This window comes from Gastrolobium bilobum, unplaced genomic scaffold, assembly GCF_033153095.1.
Source record: "Gastrolobium bilobum isolate Gb01-03AN ecotype WA unplaced genomic scaffold, APGP_CSIRO_Gbil_v1 utg15840, whole genome shotgun sequence".
Lineage (NCBI taxonomy): Eukaryota > Viridiplantae > Streptophyta > Magnoliopsida > Fabales > Fabaceae > Gastrolobium > Gastrolobium bilobum.
In genome coordinates this window covers 8419-27552 of record NW_026897787.1, presented here as the reverse complement: position 1 = coordinate 27552, position 19134 = coordinate 8419, and the positions used below count along the sequence as shown (strand labels likewise).

Here is a 19134-nt window from a genome sequence, read left to right as displayed (position 1 = left end):
GAAATGGGTGGTCAAGGGGGGTGAGATTTTGGGGAAAATCTCAGTAAGGTTCACAGCTGGAGCATTCTCCAACTATGACGCTTACTCCTGCAACAGTTTATAATAACAATACAAAATGGAACATTTAACATCATCATATAAAAATGTCATGCCATCATCATCATCATCATATTCCTACCGGCTTTTACGGACTTACGGAGATACCCAGAGTCCTCGTCAGGTTGCAACTGGAGTATCAGTGCACAGGCCAACATTTAATAGCATGGTTTTAAGTTTCAAAAATATCATAATCACATAATGTAAAGCACTATAAACATATTGCAGTCAGACCATAACTTATCATAGTTTCATAATGGTGGCATACATAGAGAGATTACTTCAACAACTGTAAACACTTACAGTACTTGTCGTTCTTTACTTGTATACTTTCAACTTTTGATCTCTTTACTTGCCTGTTTGCTCCCTTGACTCCCTAACATCATCATATCATCTTTTAGTAACTTATATAACATTCAACATTTGTGTTTTATCCATGTATAGGTCTCGGCTTTGTAGGTTTAATTACCTAGAGGAGTTGTTTTGCTTACTTACCCACTTGTGTAGGTTTTAGGACATTATTAGGTTATCATAACACTTAATAGAATTATTAAAGATTTCATTCTAGGCATGTATAGGTTCAGCCACCATAGATAAACATCTAGGAATATAATTTTTAAAACATGGTTTCAATTATATTATTAACTTAACATGGTTAGATCCTTTCAACATTAATCAAATAAAACCTCTTTTAGCTACATACCATTCGGCCTTATTGCCCTAAAATACCTAAGGGATTACTTCTAAAACATGCTTCTAACATTATTGATAATTTATCATATTTAAATCCTAGAGCATCATTCAAAACATCATCTTATATATTCGGCCAACTAAGGTTATGATCATGCAAAATTGATTTAGAACCTAGGCTACTAAACATGCTAATCTAACATCATCATTTCATCATCTTTCATATCATTTAAACATCTCTTCATGCTTATAATTATCATACATGGTTCGGCCTTCTAGGGATCATATACTTAGGATATCACTTTCATGCTTTTACATGTCATTCCTAACCAAGAAGGTTCATAGGCTTACCTTTGATGATGATCAACGACTTACGGAAACACTTCTTGACCTTTGACTACTTTGAATCTTCTTGAATGAACTTCCTTCCTCCTTGAACATACAAGGCCGCAAGCTTAAAGAGAGGAGAAGAGGGATTTTCTTGCTTAGAGATGAAGGGTTCTTTGGTGGAATTATTAGGAAGAAGGACTAAGATCCAGGCTTGTATTTGATCTTGGAACAATTAGGTATTTCTCACTAACACACTCACCATTTCGAAGCATTCATGGACTTCACAAAATGAACTAAACTCTTTGTTCTTTCCTTTGGTAGTGCCGCGGCTATAGAGGGAAAAAGGAGAGACTAAAGCTTGTTCAAATAGGCAACCTAGAAGCCTTGCCATTACTTGATTGCTGGTAGGTTTCGATCACATTAAATGAGAGTAAGGTGGTGATTTGTTGTCATAGGTTAGATTGCTTAATTTAGGGACAAGAACATGCTGTCAATTTCCTTGATTAAGGAAATTTAGTGATTGCTTGATTTAAGGAATTGATGATGTGTGACTAATCGTCATTAAAAGTTGCTCCCTTGATTTAAGGGATTGATGAGGTGTGACTAATCGTCATAAAGGTTGCTTCCTTGATTTAAGAAACAGAATTATTTGATTGATTGACATATTGTCATCAATTTGCTTGATTTAGGGAAAGTGATTGACTACTAATCATCATAATCCTAACTTCCTTGTTTAAAGGAATTTGACTGGCTTGACTTAAGGAAATTCGATTTGCATTTAATGGCTTGAAAATCAAATAAAATCAAATTCATTTCCTACACCTAGGCCGCGGATTTTAAATGCTTGGAAGGAAAAGATTTCCTTTAATTTTGGACCGTGATTTATTCCTTAAGATTATGGACCTTTAACCTATTAACCTGACCTAATTTGTGCCTATTTTTCCATGATTTTATGACACTTTAAATTGACTTCTTAGAGCTTGTTTTCTCTAGTAAAACCGTGGGCTTCTTGCTTGTAGGGAAAGAATTCTAATTTAATTCCTAGTCATATAGTACTTCTTTAGGTTTATTATGTCATGGCCTTACTTTGGGCTTTAACTTGATTTGGGTTTCATTTACCTTATTGGACTTTACTTTATCATATGGAGCTTTCTTTGTATCACTTGGACTTGTCCACATTAAATGGAATTAAAACTTCCTTTGTTGGGTTATACTTTGATCCATGAATTCATTGGATCCCTAATGCTTATGTCTTTGGTCCATTGGACCCATACTTCTAATTTACTTAATCATAAACTATTTCATCTGAAATGTCTCGTTTATTAATTATCATAATTCTTCATTAATCATGATACAATATTTAGGGTTGTTATAGTTGTCAGACCTAGAGAAAAGACAAATGTAACACCCCATTCCCGTCTGGTTTGTTAATTCACATATGGTACTTAAGGAACAAAATAATTAAATTCTAAAGCGAAAAACTTAACAAATAATGAGTCGTTGCTTAAATAACAAGGTTACTTATCTTTTCTTTTTATTTTAAAATATCTATACAGTCCCATACATGTACAGAATCTATACCTGATAATCTGTGAACATGACTGCTGATCATATCACTATTCGAATATGATATCATGTACCATTCCGGATAGATCCTCATGGATAGCATAACGATTGTAAACTGAACTAATCCAGTGATCACAATTAGGGGTGTGCATGGAGCGGTTCGGTTCGGTTATTGTCAAAAATCGAACAGAACCAGTTTTAAACGGTTTGGATTTTAAACCGAACATTTTTTTTTTAAAAAAAAAAGATTTTAATTTGTCCAAACCTGTAACACCCTCTCCTGTATGCATCCAAGAGAGTCGTTTGCTAATCGTTATTAGAGTTGCGGAAACAGATAAAAACTTTTTCTAAAAAAGATCTTTGAGAAATTGTTGTGGAAAGATGAATCTAAGAAAAATTTGATGGAAAGAACTTAAAATGTGTTGCTGATAAAAATGGTGAATATTTAAGAAAACTGTACTCCTTTAAATATTAATATAAAATCGAGTTTTCAAAATATTTTGTACAGTTAATGAAATCCGAAAGTAGACGCTTGGGGCTTCGCACATATAAAATAATAGTAAATCGGAGTTCATTTGCCCCTCGATACATAACTCGTAAGTTGTCCGTAAATCGTTAAAAATTCAGCAATTGATAAACGTTAAGAAAGTCCCTTTCGCAAAACATTTCAGATTTCTTAAAGCAGCCGCTGTTCATAAAAAGACTTAAAGCAGAAATAAGTCATAGTTTTACAGTCATCCAAAAATCATCAAGTACCACATAATACAGTCATCCCAAGCTTAAAACAGTCAACAGTGAATAAATCCAGACAGCAGCAAAAATATAACAGAGTTCAACATCCAAGTCCTCAAATGCTTTTACGTCCTCCTGCAATTTAAAAATTGCAGCCCCAAAGGGGTGAGAATAAACCCAGTAGTGTGGCAACAAAACCAAATGCAACAGTATTAACTAGGCATAAAATCATAAATAGTCACTTCAAACATTTAATCCTTTTCATCATATATCATAACGCGTATATAACGCCCTTTTTCCTTTACGCTCATAGCACCGTCGTGCGCGTAGCATCATAGTGGGTATTCCTAATGGCTCCCATGAAGGTGAATCCCACTGTGGAACCTATGCGGACTGAAGCCAAGAGTCCTCTCTCCTGGTACCAGGCATGCCTATATGATGCATGCTCAGTCACATGTCCTCAATACAAATATATATATATTCAAGATGTCATGAATCAAGTATACATGCCATGTTATGCAATCGCACCCAACAGAAAAATGTATTATGATGTAAAATGCATGCATATATCATATCATCCTTTCATATTCTTACCATTGGCTCATCATCATCATAACATACATAGAACAAATGTGAGCAACACATCACAATTCCATACACTAGCCAATAGTCACATTAGGTAATACCGCCTACACATACCTCGTACGTCGAAACTTACTTTACCGATTCACAACGAAACAGTCCAACGTCTCAAGGATTTTTCGCACCTATTTTACAGTATAATAAATCAGTGTACATTCAATTTATTCATCAAAGTTCCAAGCTTAATAATTTCTATAGTGTTCGGCCGTAAGGTTCTTTTTCTAAATATTATTTTTGACTCCAATTTAACCTTTATACACTTTCTACAGTGGGAAATTCTTTTAATAACTCCACTAAGGCAGAATCGGTTTTCATGCTTCTCCTATGGAAGATTTCTAACTTTAATTTTTAATAGCATACATCAGCCCCATTATTAGCTAAACAGCGAAAACTTTAAGCATTTACATCCTAATGGTTCGGTTTTGTCATAATAAGGCCCTTAGGGATTTTTTTCTACTCTTCCTCTAATGATGCGTTAACGTAAGGTGTCCCATATGCCATCTTATCTCATTTTTCCAGCAAAACAGAGGAGAAATCTAACGTGCAGAAACGGTTCCTCATCAACCTCTAAGGCAAAATTCCAAAAATTCAATTAATCTATCTATTGTTCTACCAAGACAGACTACCATTTTTTTTTTATAAAATTAATTCCAAGTTTACTTGTTATGCTTTCTAACTAAGATCCGAGGGTTCATTATGGCAGAACCTAGAGAAAATAAATTACATAAGAAACCACTTCCTATACATGCTTCTCGGCCTGAACAGAAGACAGAGATAGAGGTTCAAAAATTTTGTGCTTACCTTTTACTAGCGCACTAAGGAGACCAAATGGACAACACTTCAGCCCTTAATGATTCACGAAATAGCCAGCCCCACTCTTCAAGCAGTGGTCGTGCGGATATGATAGGGAGAGGAAAATTAACTTGAGTTAGTTTATGAACAAATATCTCCTTTAAAGAAGGTGACAGAGGTCGCCGCACATAAGTTACAACAAGACAAAACAATGTGTTACCTCTTGGAACAAATGGTGCACCGTCGAATGAAGAAGGCAGGGACAACGTGTGATTAAATTTTTGGTATCACTCTAAAGAGGTCCTCGATTTTCAGTTAGGATACAAGGAAAAATGTGAAATAAATTATTGAGTTCCCTCTGTACATATGCTTCGGTTTTGAAGTGTGAGAAGGAATGAAAACAGTAGATAGTGATGACAACTAATTTGTGTTGAAGTGGGAGGAAAGTTGTGTTTTTTGGTAGAGAAAGAGGGTGGTACAGTTGAGTTTCCTGAAGCTCAAATTAAGGTTTAATCTAGCTCCTTTCCTACAAAATCAGCGCATGAGAGATGGGAGGGGGTGAAGTCTTAAGTGCCGATTTAAAGAAGAAATAAACCACAAATGCCCAAGCCATTCTTCTCACTTCAGCGCAGGAGGGAGTGAAGGTAAGTGCAGAATTTTCCAGCCAATGGCAATACATGCACACTGCATTCCCCTTCCCTTATTGGGCGCAGGTGTTAAGGCTGAGTGGTGTTAGAAATTAGGCTAACTAAGATTGACATAAAGCTGAATTTTGATTGTCCACCCAAACAAGTTATCAGCTCGCTCCTCTGCCCAAAACAGCGCATCGTACAAGGAGATAAGAGGTGTGAGTTGGTTGCCATGTGTGATAGCCAACCAATAAAGAGTGACCTTGTGGAATGACTAGGCTAAGATAGAATTTGGACAAAATGAAGTGAAATTGGGCTGATTACATGAGCACCTCCTAGGGTCCTAAAAACTCGGCCCACACAGATTGTGGGGTAATAAGAATATCCCAGCCCAAATTGATACTAACATAAAGGTTAAACCAATAAAATCATGCATTCCAAAGCCCTATTTAATTCTTTTAGTTACAATTCATCTTTTATTTCTTATGGTATGATTTATACATTCTTATACTTTAGAATTAAAGCTTTATAAGTTTAAAATAAATCCTCTCTTAATACTATAATTCAATAATTTCCTAACTTAGTTTTAATCCTATGCTAGTTCTCAATAATTTCGAAGGCCAACAAACAATACATATATATATATATATATATATATATCTATATCGAATTTAATTTTTCCACACGTGCATTCTTATCCTTACGGTATTTTGTGTATTTTCCTAATTACGTGGGATGTTACACTCTCCCCACCAAATTGGAATTTTGTCCGCAAAATTAGATTTACTTACTAATTAAACAATTCGGGATAACATTCCCGAATGTCGTCTTCACGCTCCCATGTAGCTTCAGCTGCCGATTTTTTGATCCACAACACTTTCACCAACGGAATCTCTTTTGAACGAAGTTGCTTAACAGATCTCTCCAGGATCTGGAACGGCTGGACCTGGTACGTCAGATTTTCCCTTAACTCTATTTCTTCCGGCTGTAACACATGAGATGGATCGGAGAGATATCTCCTCAGTTGCAACACATGGAATACATCATGGATCCCTGACAAATTAGGCGGTAGCGCCAAACGATACGCTGATTCCCCAATCCAATCCAAAATGAGATACGGTCCCAGAAACCGCAGACTTAATTTCTTGACTCTCATTCTCCTGCCGAGCCCCGAGGTGGGTGTGGTTCTCAAAAATACATGGTCTCCCACTTCAAAAGATAGAGGCTTATGACGCTTGTCGTAATAATTTTTCTGCCTGGCCTGCGCTCGCTGCATATTTTCTCTTATCTTCTTCACCTGTTCAGAGGTCTCTTGAATCACATCGGGCCCCAAAATACTTCGCTCTCCAACTTCAGTCCAACACAGAGGGGATCTACACTTTCTTCCGTACAGGGCTTCATATGGAGCCATTTGAATGCTGGAATGATAACTGTTGTTGTAAGCAAATTCAATCAAAGGCAGATATTGGTCCCAACTACCTCCTTGCTCCAAAATACATGCCCGCAACATGTCCTCTAAAACCTGAATAGTGCGTTCTGATTGACCGTCGATCTGCGGGTGATAGGCAGTGCTCAACCTCAAGTGGGTCCCGAGAGCTCATTGAAAGGACTCCCAGAATCTTGAGGTGAACTTGGGATCACGATCACTTACAATGCTGGTAGGAACTCCATGCAGTCTCACAATTTCACGAAGATAAATTCTGGCAAGCTTCTCAGTAGTATACGTTGTTCGAACACATAGGAAATGAGCTGACTTCGTTAATAGATCTATAATCACCCAAATAGCATCATATCCCTCTCGCGTACGAGGAAGTCCTACCACAAAATCCATGGCGATACTGTCCCACTTCCATTCGGGAATCTCCAAAGGCTGAAGAAGTCCCGATGGTCTTTGATGTTCGTATTTCACCTTTTGACAAGTCAAACACCGAGATACATACTCAGCAATGTCACGCTTCATTCCCGGCCACCAAAACGACGTCTTCAAATCATGGTACATTTTCGTGGATCCCGGATGAACAACATAATTTCCTTTATGAGCCTCCTGTAAAACCTCTTGCTTTAATTCTTCATTCGGCACCACTAACTGACCTTGGTACCTCAACATTTCCTTGTCATCCTAGACTACATCTTGATTATTAACCAAACTTCGGACTAACTCCTCATCTCTCTGAGCTTCCTTAATTCTCTGAAATAATTCATTCTCTACTCTTACTCGGCCCAACCTTATGCTATGCTTTCTCTTCACCACCGACAGATTCATATCTCTGAAAGCCTCAAATAATTTCAATTCTTCAATCATCAAAGTTGCAGTGTGCAAAGTCTTTCGACTCAAGGCGTCGGCTACCACATTTGCTTTACCTGGATGGTATTTCAGTTCAAACTCGTAGTCTTTTAAGAATTCCATCCACCGTCGTTGCCGCATATTTAGTTCTTTCTGGTCGAATAAGTACTTCAAACTCTTATGATCGTTGAATACGTCAAACTGCGAACCATACAAATAATGCCTCCATATTTTCAGCGCAAACACAATGGCGGCTAATTCCAGGTCGTGCGTAGGATAATTTTCTTCGTGAGACTTCAATTGCCGAGAGGCATAAGCCACGACCATGCGGTCTTGCATCAGTACACATCCAAGTCCTTTCAAGGACGCATCACAGTACACTTCGAACTTCCTGGTTGGATCAGGAATGGTAAGGATTGGAGCACTAGTCAATCTATCCTTCAGCTCCTGAAAACATTCTTCACAATCTACAGTCCACTCAAAAGGCACATCCTTCCGAGTGAGGCGAGTGAGAAGTTGTACCAATCATGAGAAATTTTTAATAAATCTTCGGTAATAGCCTGCTAGTCCCAAGAAGCTTCGTATTTCTGTGACAGTTCTGGGTTGTTCCCAATTCATCACCTCTTCGACCTTGCTGGGGTCAACTGCAATACCTTCAGCAGAAATTACGTGGCCCAAGAATTGAACTTCACTGAGCCAGAACTCACACTTAGACCACATTGCATATAGCTGCTTCTCCTTTAAAATCTGCAAAACAATCCGTAAGTGTGCTGCATGTAATTCTTCATTGACCGAATAAATCAGGATGTCATCGATGAACACTATGACAAACTGATCCAGGAAAGGACGGAAGATGCGGTTCATGTAGTCCATGAATATCGCTGGAGCATTTGTGAGTCCGAACGGAATCACTTGATATTCATAGTGCCCATAACGGGTACGGAAAGCAGTTTTCGGAATATCCTCCGGTTTGACCCGGATTTGATGGTATCCCGATCGAAGATCTATTTTGGAGAACACTTTGGCACCTCTGAGTTGATCCATCAAATCATCAATCCTCGGCAGTGGATACTTATTCTTTACAGTCACCTTGTTTAGCTGACGATAGTCCACACACAGACGTAGACTACCATCTTTTTTCTTTATCAAAATTGCTGGTGCACCCCATGGAGAAGTACTAGGTCTTATGAATTCTTTTGCCAGCAGTTCTTCTATTTGCTTCTTTAACTCTCGGAGTTCCAAAGGTGCCATACGATACGGAGCAATGGAAATAGGTCCAACTCCAGGAATGAGTTCTACGGAAAATTCAATTTCTCGGTGAGGAGGTAAGTGAGGAATTTCATCTGGAAACACCTCCTCAAATTCATTTACAACAGGGACGTTCTGAATTTGATTAACAACCGAGGTCTCAGCCTCGATTGACAAGAGATAACCTGCTGCTCCCCGGAGGAGCTCTTTACGAACTTACAACAAAGAGATAGTAGCAAAAGACAGAAAATTACCATATCTCGGAGGAACAATGACCTTCCCTGCTTGGCAGTCCAAAGTGATCCTGTTCTCCACCAACCAGTCCATACCGAGAATTACTTCGAAATTGAATACCGGTAAGACCACTAAGTTGATTGTATAAATGCTTCCTTCATACTCCAGAAGAACGCCTCTGCAAATTTCTGAGGCTGTACAGGATCCTCCCGTAGGAGTACTGATTTGTAATTCATAGGGGAGTGGAGCTGGGGTGATACCTATCTTCATAGCTATATGTTTTGCCATAAAAGAACCAGATGCTCCAGAATCAAAAATAGCAGAAATAGGATAACTGTTAAGGATTATGTTACCTCGAATAAGATTCGGATATTTCTGCGCCTCATTAGCATCGAGGGTGAACACTCTGGCCTGAGTAGGTTGCTGACTTGCATAGTTTTGACATTTAGAAGCGAAATGTCCAGGCTGACCACATCTGTAGCATGTGTTGCTTCCCTGTAAACAGACTCCAGCATGGTTTTTCCCACAATTGTTAACATTAATTATGATATTAAGCGCAGTTACAATCACAACAATTCATTTATAAAAATGCGAATAAACTTTTTCCGAAGATTACGCGAGCATTTAAAACATAAAAAGCGTAATAATTAAAAGCCGTGACTGTAACCGTAAACTCTTGCGGAAGACTTATTTAAACTATTTTTATAACTTACTTTACTTATTATAAGTTACTAAGGGGTTCCCATAAACCCACTTAGCCAATTACTAACTTTTACGTTTTTACTTACTTGAACATGGTTCACTAATTAATTTTCTGCGAACACACCGCTCACAACCAGACCTTCTTCTCAGATTATTTTTTTGTCTTAATTAATTCTCTTTCCAACAAGCTATCACACGCTCAATTCGGAGCTCATTTGCTCCGGTTATCGCCATTTGAAGTTGGATAAGCAAAACAGCCAACCAACCCCAAAATAGCTCAAAAACTCTCTCACTCCTCGAATTACTGAAGCAAATTCACTCATCCAATTGCTCTCAAATTTGTATGCTACAAACTAGACACCTGAACCTTCAATTTGATATATCATACGCTTAATTTGACTGAGAAACGAAGCAGGAATTAATTTCCCAAAACTGGTCCAGAACTGCCACATGTGCAGTAGGCACATGAGCAGTCTGCGTTCCTCCATTTTTTTCAGGTCGAATACTAACCCAGATTTTTCCCAAATTTTGACAAAAGGTAGAGGACATCTCAAGTTTCAAAACGGCGTATGGCACGTCCCTAATGAACCTTTGTGGAGGGATATATGCTCTCCCGAAGTTCACCTAAAATCTGCCAATTCTACAGAAAATTCGCCAGAGTTTCCTTTGTTTTTCCTTAAATCCCCAAATTTGTACAAACTCAAAAGTACTTCAATTGTACCTAATAATCCAGTTTATATTTATTACACAGTTTATACTATAATTCTTACTTTAAAATCCTTAACTTGTTTCAATCACAAGGATCCATTTACATGCCATTTCTCAACATAAGCATATAATCATCATCCTACAATAGGCCTAAAGCCCTTCCATCATATTACATCAATATTCATGCATACTTACAACATTTCATTTAAATATAACAACGTACATATTCATAACTTGAATTTACAACCTGAAATATGAACTTGAATTTACAACTTTAAACATACTTCGAATGAAATAATAACTAACTAGACTCATGCACAATATATATCATGAACAAGTAATGACAATGCTCCCATGACTCATCCTATGGGCCTCTTGCCCGCCACTCCTGTGCCACTGCTACCTGCTGAAATAAATGCCTCGAGACGGGGTGAGATATACAGATATATCTCAGTAACCCAGAGGTTCTGGAGAAAACTCCGCTCAATGGTTCACTTCGATGCATATAAATAATATAAAACAACCGCTTTCAAAACAGGATAAAGCAAGGGATTTAGAGAAACTGGGGAATATTGGGATACAAAATATGACGAAGCGGGATGGTAGCTACCAATACCACGCAAAGTCCTCGGCATATATAAGCCTACGGGTATTATCCAAGGTGTGTTCCAAGAACCACAGCCATGATGCCTCAACCATCCATAACACCCGAGACATTCCTAGTGTGCTCCTATCCGAATCACACACCACGACCCTAGGTCAACTGGAACTCCCTCTCGGAGACCTATCCAGTGGAAGTCCGAAACTTCCCGAAGGCTAAAACTGTCTACTGGTCAGAGACTAAGGTACATAAGTACCCACTGTGATAATGCATGCATGCTCATGTTGTTCTACACTACTCATATACACTTCCTACCGTTGCCATCAACTGGCAAGGTGGAACAGAAAAGGGGAACAAGCCCCAGTACCAAGAGGTTACCTTAATTTGTTCTTTCCCTTAGCTCCGCAGCAGCTTATTTCTCAACGTGGTACACCACAGAATGCCTACACAGAGGACATTCCCAATCACTCAAAACTCAAACAATACATGCTAATTCACAATTATACATGCATTGATTCAATCACTTACCTCAATCCACTTGGTCCAGGACCAAGGGCAATTCACTGATTCACTGTTCGAGATTCAAGTCGACGTACGGCAACCTGTACAACCATGTACAGCCATCAGTATGCGTCCAATAACATCAGAACGCAAAATCACAAAATTCCTCCCCATCCTCCTTCATGGTTCGGCCATATAGGTGTTAATTTGATATTTATTTTTCTAAATTTTCTTTCTCATTTTATTATGCTTTCTTAGGTTGCCATAAGGCTAAGTCAAGTTTCGTTTCGACGTTTTACGTCTTTTACGCATCGATTTGCTTAATAGTTCACTCTAGGTCACTTTAACACTTAACACTTCCAATTATTTTTCTATAGGTTTTCCAACCTTCCAACCACCACACAACCCATCTAATTACCATTTGATTACACAACACATGATCCCTATAATTTTTCCAACTCAATTCCTCCATTTTCATAACATAACCGATTTACACCATTGCACACATCCAAGGATTTCCATCAATTCTTACAACTCCACACCTCAACCAATTACATTATATCATCATTCAATCATACAACAACTCATTATTAACATCACAACACATTTTCCAAAATTCCATGTCATGACCATCAAAAAATCCTAAATTAAAAATCATCAATTTTCACTTAAAATTTTCATTGCATTTCTAGCTTTAATACATCATTCTAAGGCATTATCATCTAATACACATTTTCCAATTGAGCTCCCTAACACAACACATCATCAAATCAAGCTTTAGGTTTCCAAAAATTCAATCACAATTAAACCATGTAAATGGGATGGAAACATACTCACAACAAAGGATAGAAGCTACCCCAAGACTCCTCCAAGCAATGGAAGCTCAAATTACTCCATGAACCTCCATTTTTCCCAACAAATTCGAATATGACTTTGGCCTATATCTCCCCAAATACACGGTTTCAAGGCTCAAGAGTGGTACCAATGTGTTTAGAAGGTGTTTTCCATCACGATTCAAGACAAAAATCGTTGGATTCGGTGAAGAAATGGCTAAGTTATGGAAGAATGAAATTTTGCAATGAAAATGGTATAAAGGGGAGGGGGTCACGGTTTTGGGGCTGTAGGGAGAGTGGAAGGGGTGATGAATAGTGGAATGATGATATAGTTTAAGTGGATTTTAAGTGGGGTGGGTCCCACGCCACCTCACGCGATCTAAACTCATCTGAATTTCCTTCCGATTTCACTAAACGTCCAAAGATTCACAACCTATTTAAAAACTCTAATTTTTAACATTAACCATTCTCCTTTAATTATACTTGGTCAGAGGAATCCGCAGTTTTCCAGTTGTTCGGAGAAAACACTATTTTAAGCTGTTGCGCGCGCCATTGGCACGCTTTCCCAAACTGACTTAATTCCATCAAATTTCACCAAATTCCAACAAATATTATCAGGAATCCTATTTCCTAGTTCTATAGACCATTTATAAATCATATTTGAAACCTAGAGCTCAAAACTCAACTGGCACGTTTTACGGTGCAATCGTACCGCGATATTTTTACCCGCGAAAAATACTATTCACTGATTTTTTTGAAACTTGCCTAACCACTCAATTTTTCGTTCTGAATCCATTTCCAAGGTTATTTTTATCATCTGAGACCTTCAACACAATTTTTATCTTCCTAGGGTTGCATGTTGGCTAATTACCGTTTTGCCCTTTCTTTGTGTTTTAGCCTAATCTTCAGGATTTTTCACTAATCCTTCACTTAATTACTCACTTAATATTTTAATATTTGATTTAAAAATGTGAGGTGTTATAGTTCTTGTGGACATTTTGAACACCCCTAATCACAATCTCACTAAATAATCAACGCATGATAGACAACAATTCCATTCCATATAAATATAAATTGACAACAATAATATGGCTCTATGCCAATCCTGACCTTAACTCAACTAAAAATATAAACATACACCTCCATAAACATATACAGATCCTCAATACACTATAAATATATCTACATACAATCAAAATGTCTAAACTTCCATCATCCTGATATATCTATCCTTATATCACTCTGCACTGGTCCCTTTCCTTTTGAAGGCTCCTTGTTACTAATGTACCTATAATTTAAATTACAGCCCCACGACGGAGAGAGAAATGAATCCCAATAAGACTCTAGGTTTATAGAGTAGTCTCCACCCAAGAGTTACTTTCTACATGAAAGGTCAGATAACATAGCATAAAATCATCATATATTTCAACATATACACAACATATCTAGTGACTATACTCTAGGGCTATATCCCACTTTAGGAGAGTCCAACATATACTTATAATTATCCAGGGCTATACTCCAAGGCTATGTCCCACATTAGGAGTGTCACTATATACTTCCTGACACAATGAGTTTGACATATGGAAATCTATTCATGGCACTTAGAGTCTGACATATAGAAGTCTTACACATAATTTACAATCCATACATCACATAATAACACAACACATCACATCATGTATCACATCACAACATATCATATTCCAATACATCATATCATAACATATGCATGAGCTACATCAATGCAACTATACTATTATCTAACGTACAGTCACACAATCATAAACCAAATTCTTATTAGACAGTGGTGGAACAACATAGGTAAGAAAATCCCTAAATCAAGAGCTTACCTCTATCGAAGCTTCTATATCATGCTTACTCGACATACAAGAAAACTATTCCAAATCCTCTAAACTCATATCTTGGTCCATAATATCACCTAATTCACATCATATTATTTTATTTGTTAACTTGACATACTTAACAATTTCATTATTGCCAATTCATGCACATACCACAAGTCAGACTTAAAAATCCCTAACTTGACATTTGCTCCCATAAAGTTAAACCCCCATAAACATATCATCAATTATAAGTTTAACCATCGAAACCTACTTGACATACACTCAAAATAGGTTTCTAGGTTTTACTAATAATTAATTTGGTTTCCAACGTAATTACCAATTATATAGCCGAATTACCTACATATAGATAACTTCACTTATTTCTTTACAATTCCTACTCATTACTCTTTATACAATCCATCTCCATTTCACTTTTTAAACATGATTTCGCATGCAAACATGATCCAACAACTCATTCACCTAATTAAAACCATGATGGCCAAAACATACATATATGTTTTGTAACAGCCCCAAACCCTGTAGCATGATATTGTCCGCTTTGCCCTCGGGCTCACGGTTTTGTTTCTTGGGACACCCCACAAAAGGCATCACACTAGAAGAGGTATCCACACCCTTATAAGACATGCTTCGTTCCCCTCTCCAACCGATGTGGGATATTACATCCTCCCCCACTGGGAATACAGCGTCCCCGCTGTACACACCGGTCCAGGGCCAGGCTGTGATACCAAATGTAACAGCCCCAAACCCTGTAGCATGATATTGTCCGCTTTGCCCTCGGGCTCACGGTTTTGTTTCTTGGGACACCCCACAAAAGGCCTCACACTAGAAGAGGTATCCACACCCTTATAAGGCATGCTTCGTTCCCCTCTCCAACCGATGTGGGACATTACATGTTTCATATAGTTATTTTACCCTTTTAATACCTCTATTATTATTCCAATCATTTTTACTTCCAGTGTAAGCATATTTCAACACACTAACATCAACTTACCAAACCCTAATCATGATTCTTCATTAACATGACATTAAAATAACTTCTTAGACAATTAATCCATACATGGCCGAAATACAACATGTATTTTACAGCCTGGACAGTCTTCACTAATTAATTCACGAAAATCCCATTTATGATCCAGTTACCCTGAATTTTTTATATGTTATATTAGACATGTGTACCTTTAATTTACGATAAACCACACTAAATTTGGAGTTCTAAACTCCATATATAAATTTTACAAGACAGGGGCAGATTTGATGCATATTAGGGTTTATGAATTTTCAACAACTTCCGATGATTCCTACTTGCCTCTTTCAACACCAAAACCACTAAATACCATCAATACACATTAAAACAAATCTTAAACACATTATACTACATATTCATGTTCAACCACGTTCAAGAGAAAATCCTAAAATCATAACTTGAAAACTAACCATTTAAACTTGAGTTTGTTGACACCAATGAACTCCAAATCACCTAGAGATTATTCTCCAAGCTTCAAACCATGAAAACACTAAAATTTTCCTCCATAAATAGTACCTAGGTCATGGATTTCATGAAGAGAAATTAAGAGATTGAAGGCTTCTTAGAAGAAACAAAGCTTAGGATTTTGTTCCTTAGGCTTCAATGGTCATTTTTTGTGAAATAGTCCTGATGTTTTTATTAAATTTTCTAAGAGAAATGAGCTCTCAAAGCTCTTAAATGGTGGCTGGTCATAGAGAGGAGAAAGAGAGAAGAAAATTTAGTGGTTATGAGAAAGAAACAAGAAGAAAACACTTAGAAACACTTAAAAGCTTTTCTAGCCACTTTTGTTGACTTTCTTTGATTTTTCTCTTCCTTTAACTAATTAAATTGAATAAGTTGATAACCAATTCTTATCCCTCTTGTTTGGTCGTCATGAATCCCAAATGGAGAGGAAGAATCAACTTGGACAATAGGAAACACAATAACTTAATAATTAAGCTTACTTTGTTAACTAGTTATCACTTTGACCTATAAGGCTTTTTATTGGTTGATTTTAGTTAGAAATTTGACTCAATTTTAATAATTAATCTAACTATAATTAGATTAATACAAGACCACCTTGAACCCATGACATTTTCTACTCAATTAAATTACGCCATCTAATTCAAGTTTAGTCATAGTTTTATCAAGTTTTAGCTTACTTTGATTTAATAACACTTAGTTAATTTCTTAACATTTGACTTAATTATTTTAATCTTTCTACACACTATCTAGATAAATTAAGCATACTTATACCTCATAAAATTCACCAGACAATTTAACTAGACTGATAGAATTAAGTTCAGACCTAGTTTGTCAAATTACCAAAATATCCCTGTTTTACCAAATTAACATCTATGTCTCTCAACATATCTTATACTTGTATTTAGGTCCTAATTGAATTGTTAGACATGAACTGTATCATTGTTCCTCTTATCATGTTAATTTACTGATCATTTGATCATTACTGCCATAACTTGTTACAATTTCCTTGAACACATACTTGATCTATTAAACACTTGATTGATTTTCCTTTTTAACCTAATTTGGTAGTGGAGGTTGTAATATTCACCCCACATTTTTTTAAGATTTTTCCTTCAAAATCTAAACCATATCTATCAATAACTTAGAATATAATCGAAGAGTCTCGTTTTTTCATACCTCTATAACTTTCTCAAGCATACTACATTCCCACTATATTTTAATCACTGTACTTTTCTATGGGTATTAGATGACATAATCATCTTATAATTTCTCATACATACATATCTCATAATCAAGGAACCCATGGAGGTCATATACCATACCCATGTTTTGTCCTTCTTGTTAGTATATGGATGTCCTAGAGACAATCTTTTGATTAGATTAGGACATAAGTGGACCTTTGTATTGTCGCAAATAAATAAAAGCATTCTTTATCGTGTTTCATATTTTGTCTCGATATTACTGTTAATATTATATATGAGTAACTGGATAAACCCCTTGGATTAAAATAGGTATCTCTTGAGTATCTGTGATGAGATCACGATCATGAGGATTCAAGGATACTGGAGGTTTATTCCTAATTTTATGTTCCTAGTCTAGAGACACTGAGAATGGGGATCAGTGATCTCGGGTAAGACTAGCACGACTTATCTACTTGTATTCGGATGCAAGGTAAAGACCTCATGAGCTACAGATATGGAGATATCTTAGCTAAAGTCGTGGGTGGACCTATAAGGGTATAGCTCGCACTGAATAGACCCACAAAGAGACTTTATGAGGAAATCTCACAGAGAGTATCATTAGAGTAGTCTCTTTATATTTGGGTATGTCTTTCCTTAGACCAGAAGTTATTACCTAGACTGTGTTCTAGAAGGCATGCTTTGACTGTATACCTCGTCTTCCTGAAACATGGAGACTCATAGGTATACTGTTGGGCTTGTCCTGAAAGAGCACAGGGCTAGGGTGATAAGCTGAAGGAATTCGTCAAATCTCTGTGAGAGATTAGGTTATCTGTAAACCGGAGAAATCGGGATGACATTTACAGGGACTCGAGAATCTATGCATAGTAAAAGAGATCATGAGATGATCTGCCTTTAGAGTCAGTAAATTGGAGATTTCCTATTTCGAATAAAGCTTACCCTAAACCGCAAGGGTTGATACGTTTCCTTACCCTAGGTTTTATGGGAAGGTAACCGAGACGAAAGGAAATACATACGGCAACCAAATATGTGTAATAGGATGATTATGTCATTAACCTAACTAGCTTTGGGGAAACAAAGCATTGCTAGTGCTCTATGTTGTCATTAGATGAGTTGTGGGCTTATTGGGCCCAAGCCCATTTATGTCAGTGGCTATGTTGGGCCTAATGGGTCACACACTAACACCTTATTGTCATGACAATATGGCATTAAGGGTATTGGGCCTAATAATGGTTATTAGCCCAAGAAGAAGTTTGGAAGTCCACCAAAAGGGAAAAAGGGTGCATGGTTAGTTAATGGGCTTGGATGGTCCAAGACATTACTAATTAATTTAATTAGTTAAATTAATTATCAAATGTTTAAATTTTGAATTTTGAATTTGAATTTTGAATTTGAAATTTGAAATTCGAATTTTGAATTTTGAATTTGAAATTTGAAATTTGAAATTTGAAATTTTGAATTTGAATTTTGAATTTGAAATTTGAATTTGAATTTGGAATTTGAATTGGAATTTAAAATTTAAATATTTGAACGTTTGAATTCAAATGTTTGAATTCGAATTTGAATTGGCTATGAAAAGTTGTTTCATAACAAAAGGATAAGATAAGATCTTGTTGGAACAAATCCCAAATATCAAGAGGAGATCTTTGAGAATCTTCTAGTGAGGATATGGAGCGCTGATTTGGGCATCTGATGATGGTCATAGGATCAACCAAATGAGCTCCAGTCAGATGTGGTTTGTTGAGAGAATAAGTGAGACAGTTGGTTCAAGTTTGAATGCATCTGCTCAACGTATCTGGACTGTTATGAGGCCAAGTGGGGCGCACCATATGGCTGGCCATATGATGGTTGTTGAGTAGTCAGATTCTTGTTGAGATATTCACTTGATATCATGAGGATGTGTGAGGAGGTTGTTGACAAGATTTGAATTTTGCAACAACTCCACTCATCCCCTTTAGTGTGCGCTACATAGGGCTTTATTTAAGTGAAG

At 36.9% G+C, this 19134-nt stretch overlaps 1 protein-coding gene across 1 annotated transcript; it reads right to left on the bottom strand.

The window, feature by feature from the left end:
* Positions 1–6267: 6267 nt before the first annotated feature.
* Positions 6268–6888, bottom strand: LOC133310327 (uncharacterized). The gene has a single exon (XM_061511242.1). It carries the CDS (start codon positions 6886–6888, stop codon positions 6268–6270), a length of 621 nt encoding a protein of 206 aa, XP_061367226.1.
* Between the last annotated feature and the right edge of the window lie 12246 nt (positions 6889–19134).

What these genes read in the sequence shown, in the direction of transcription:
- LOC133310327 (XM_061511242.1), bottom strand. Translation starts at nt 6,888, where the DNA reads ATGGCTCCATATGAAGCCCTGTACGGAAGAAAGTGTAGATCCCCTCTG.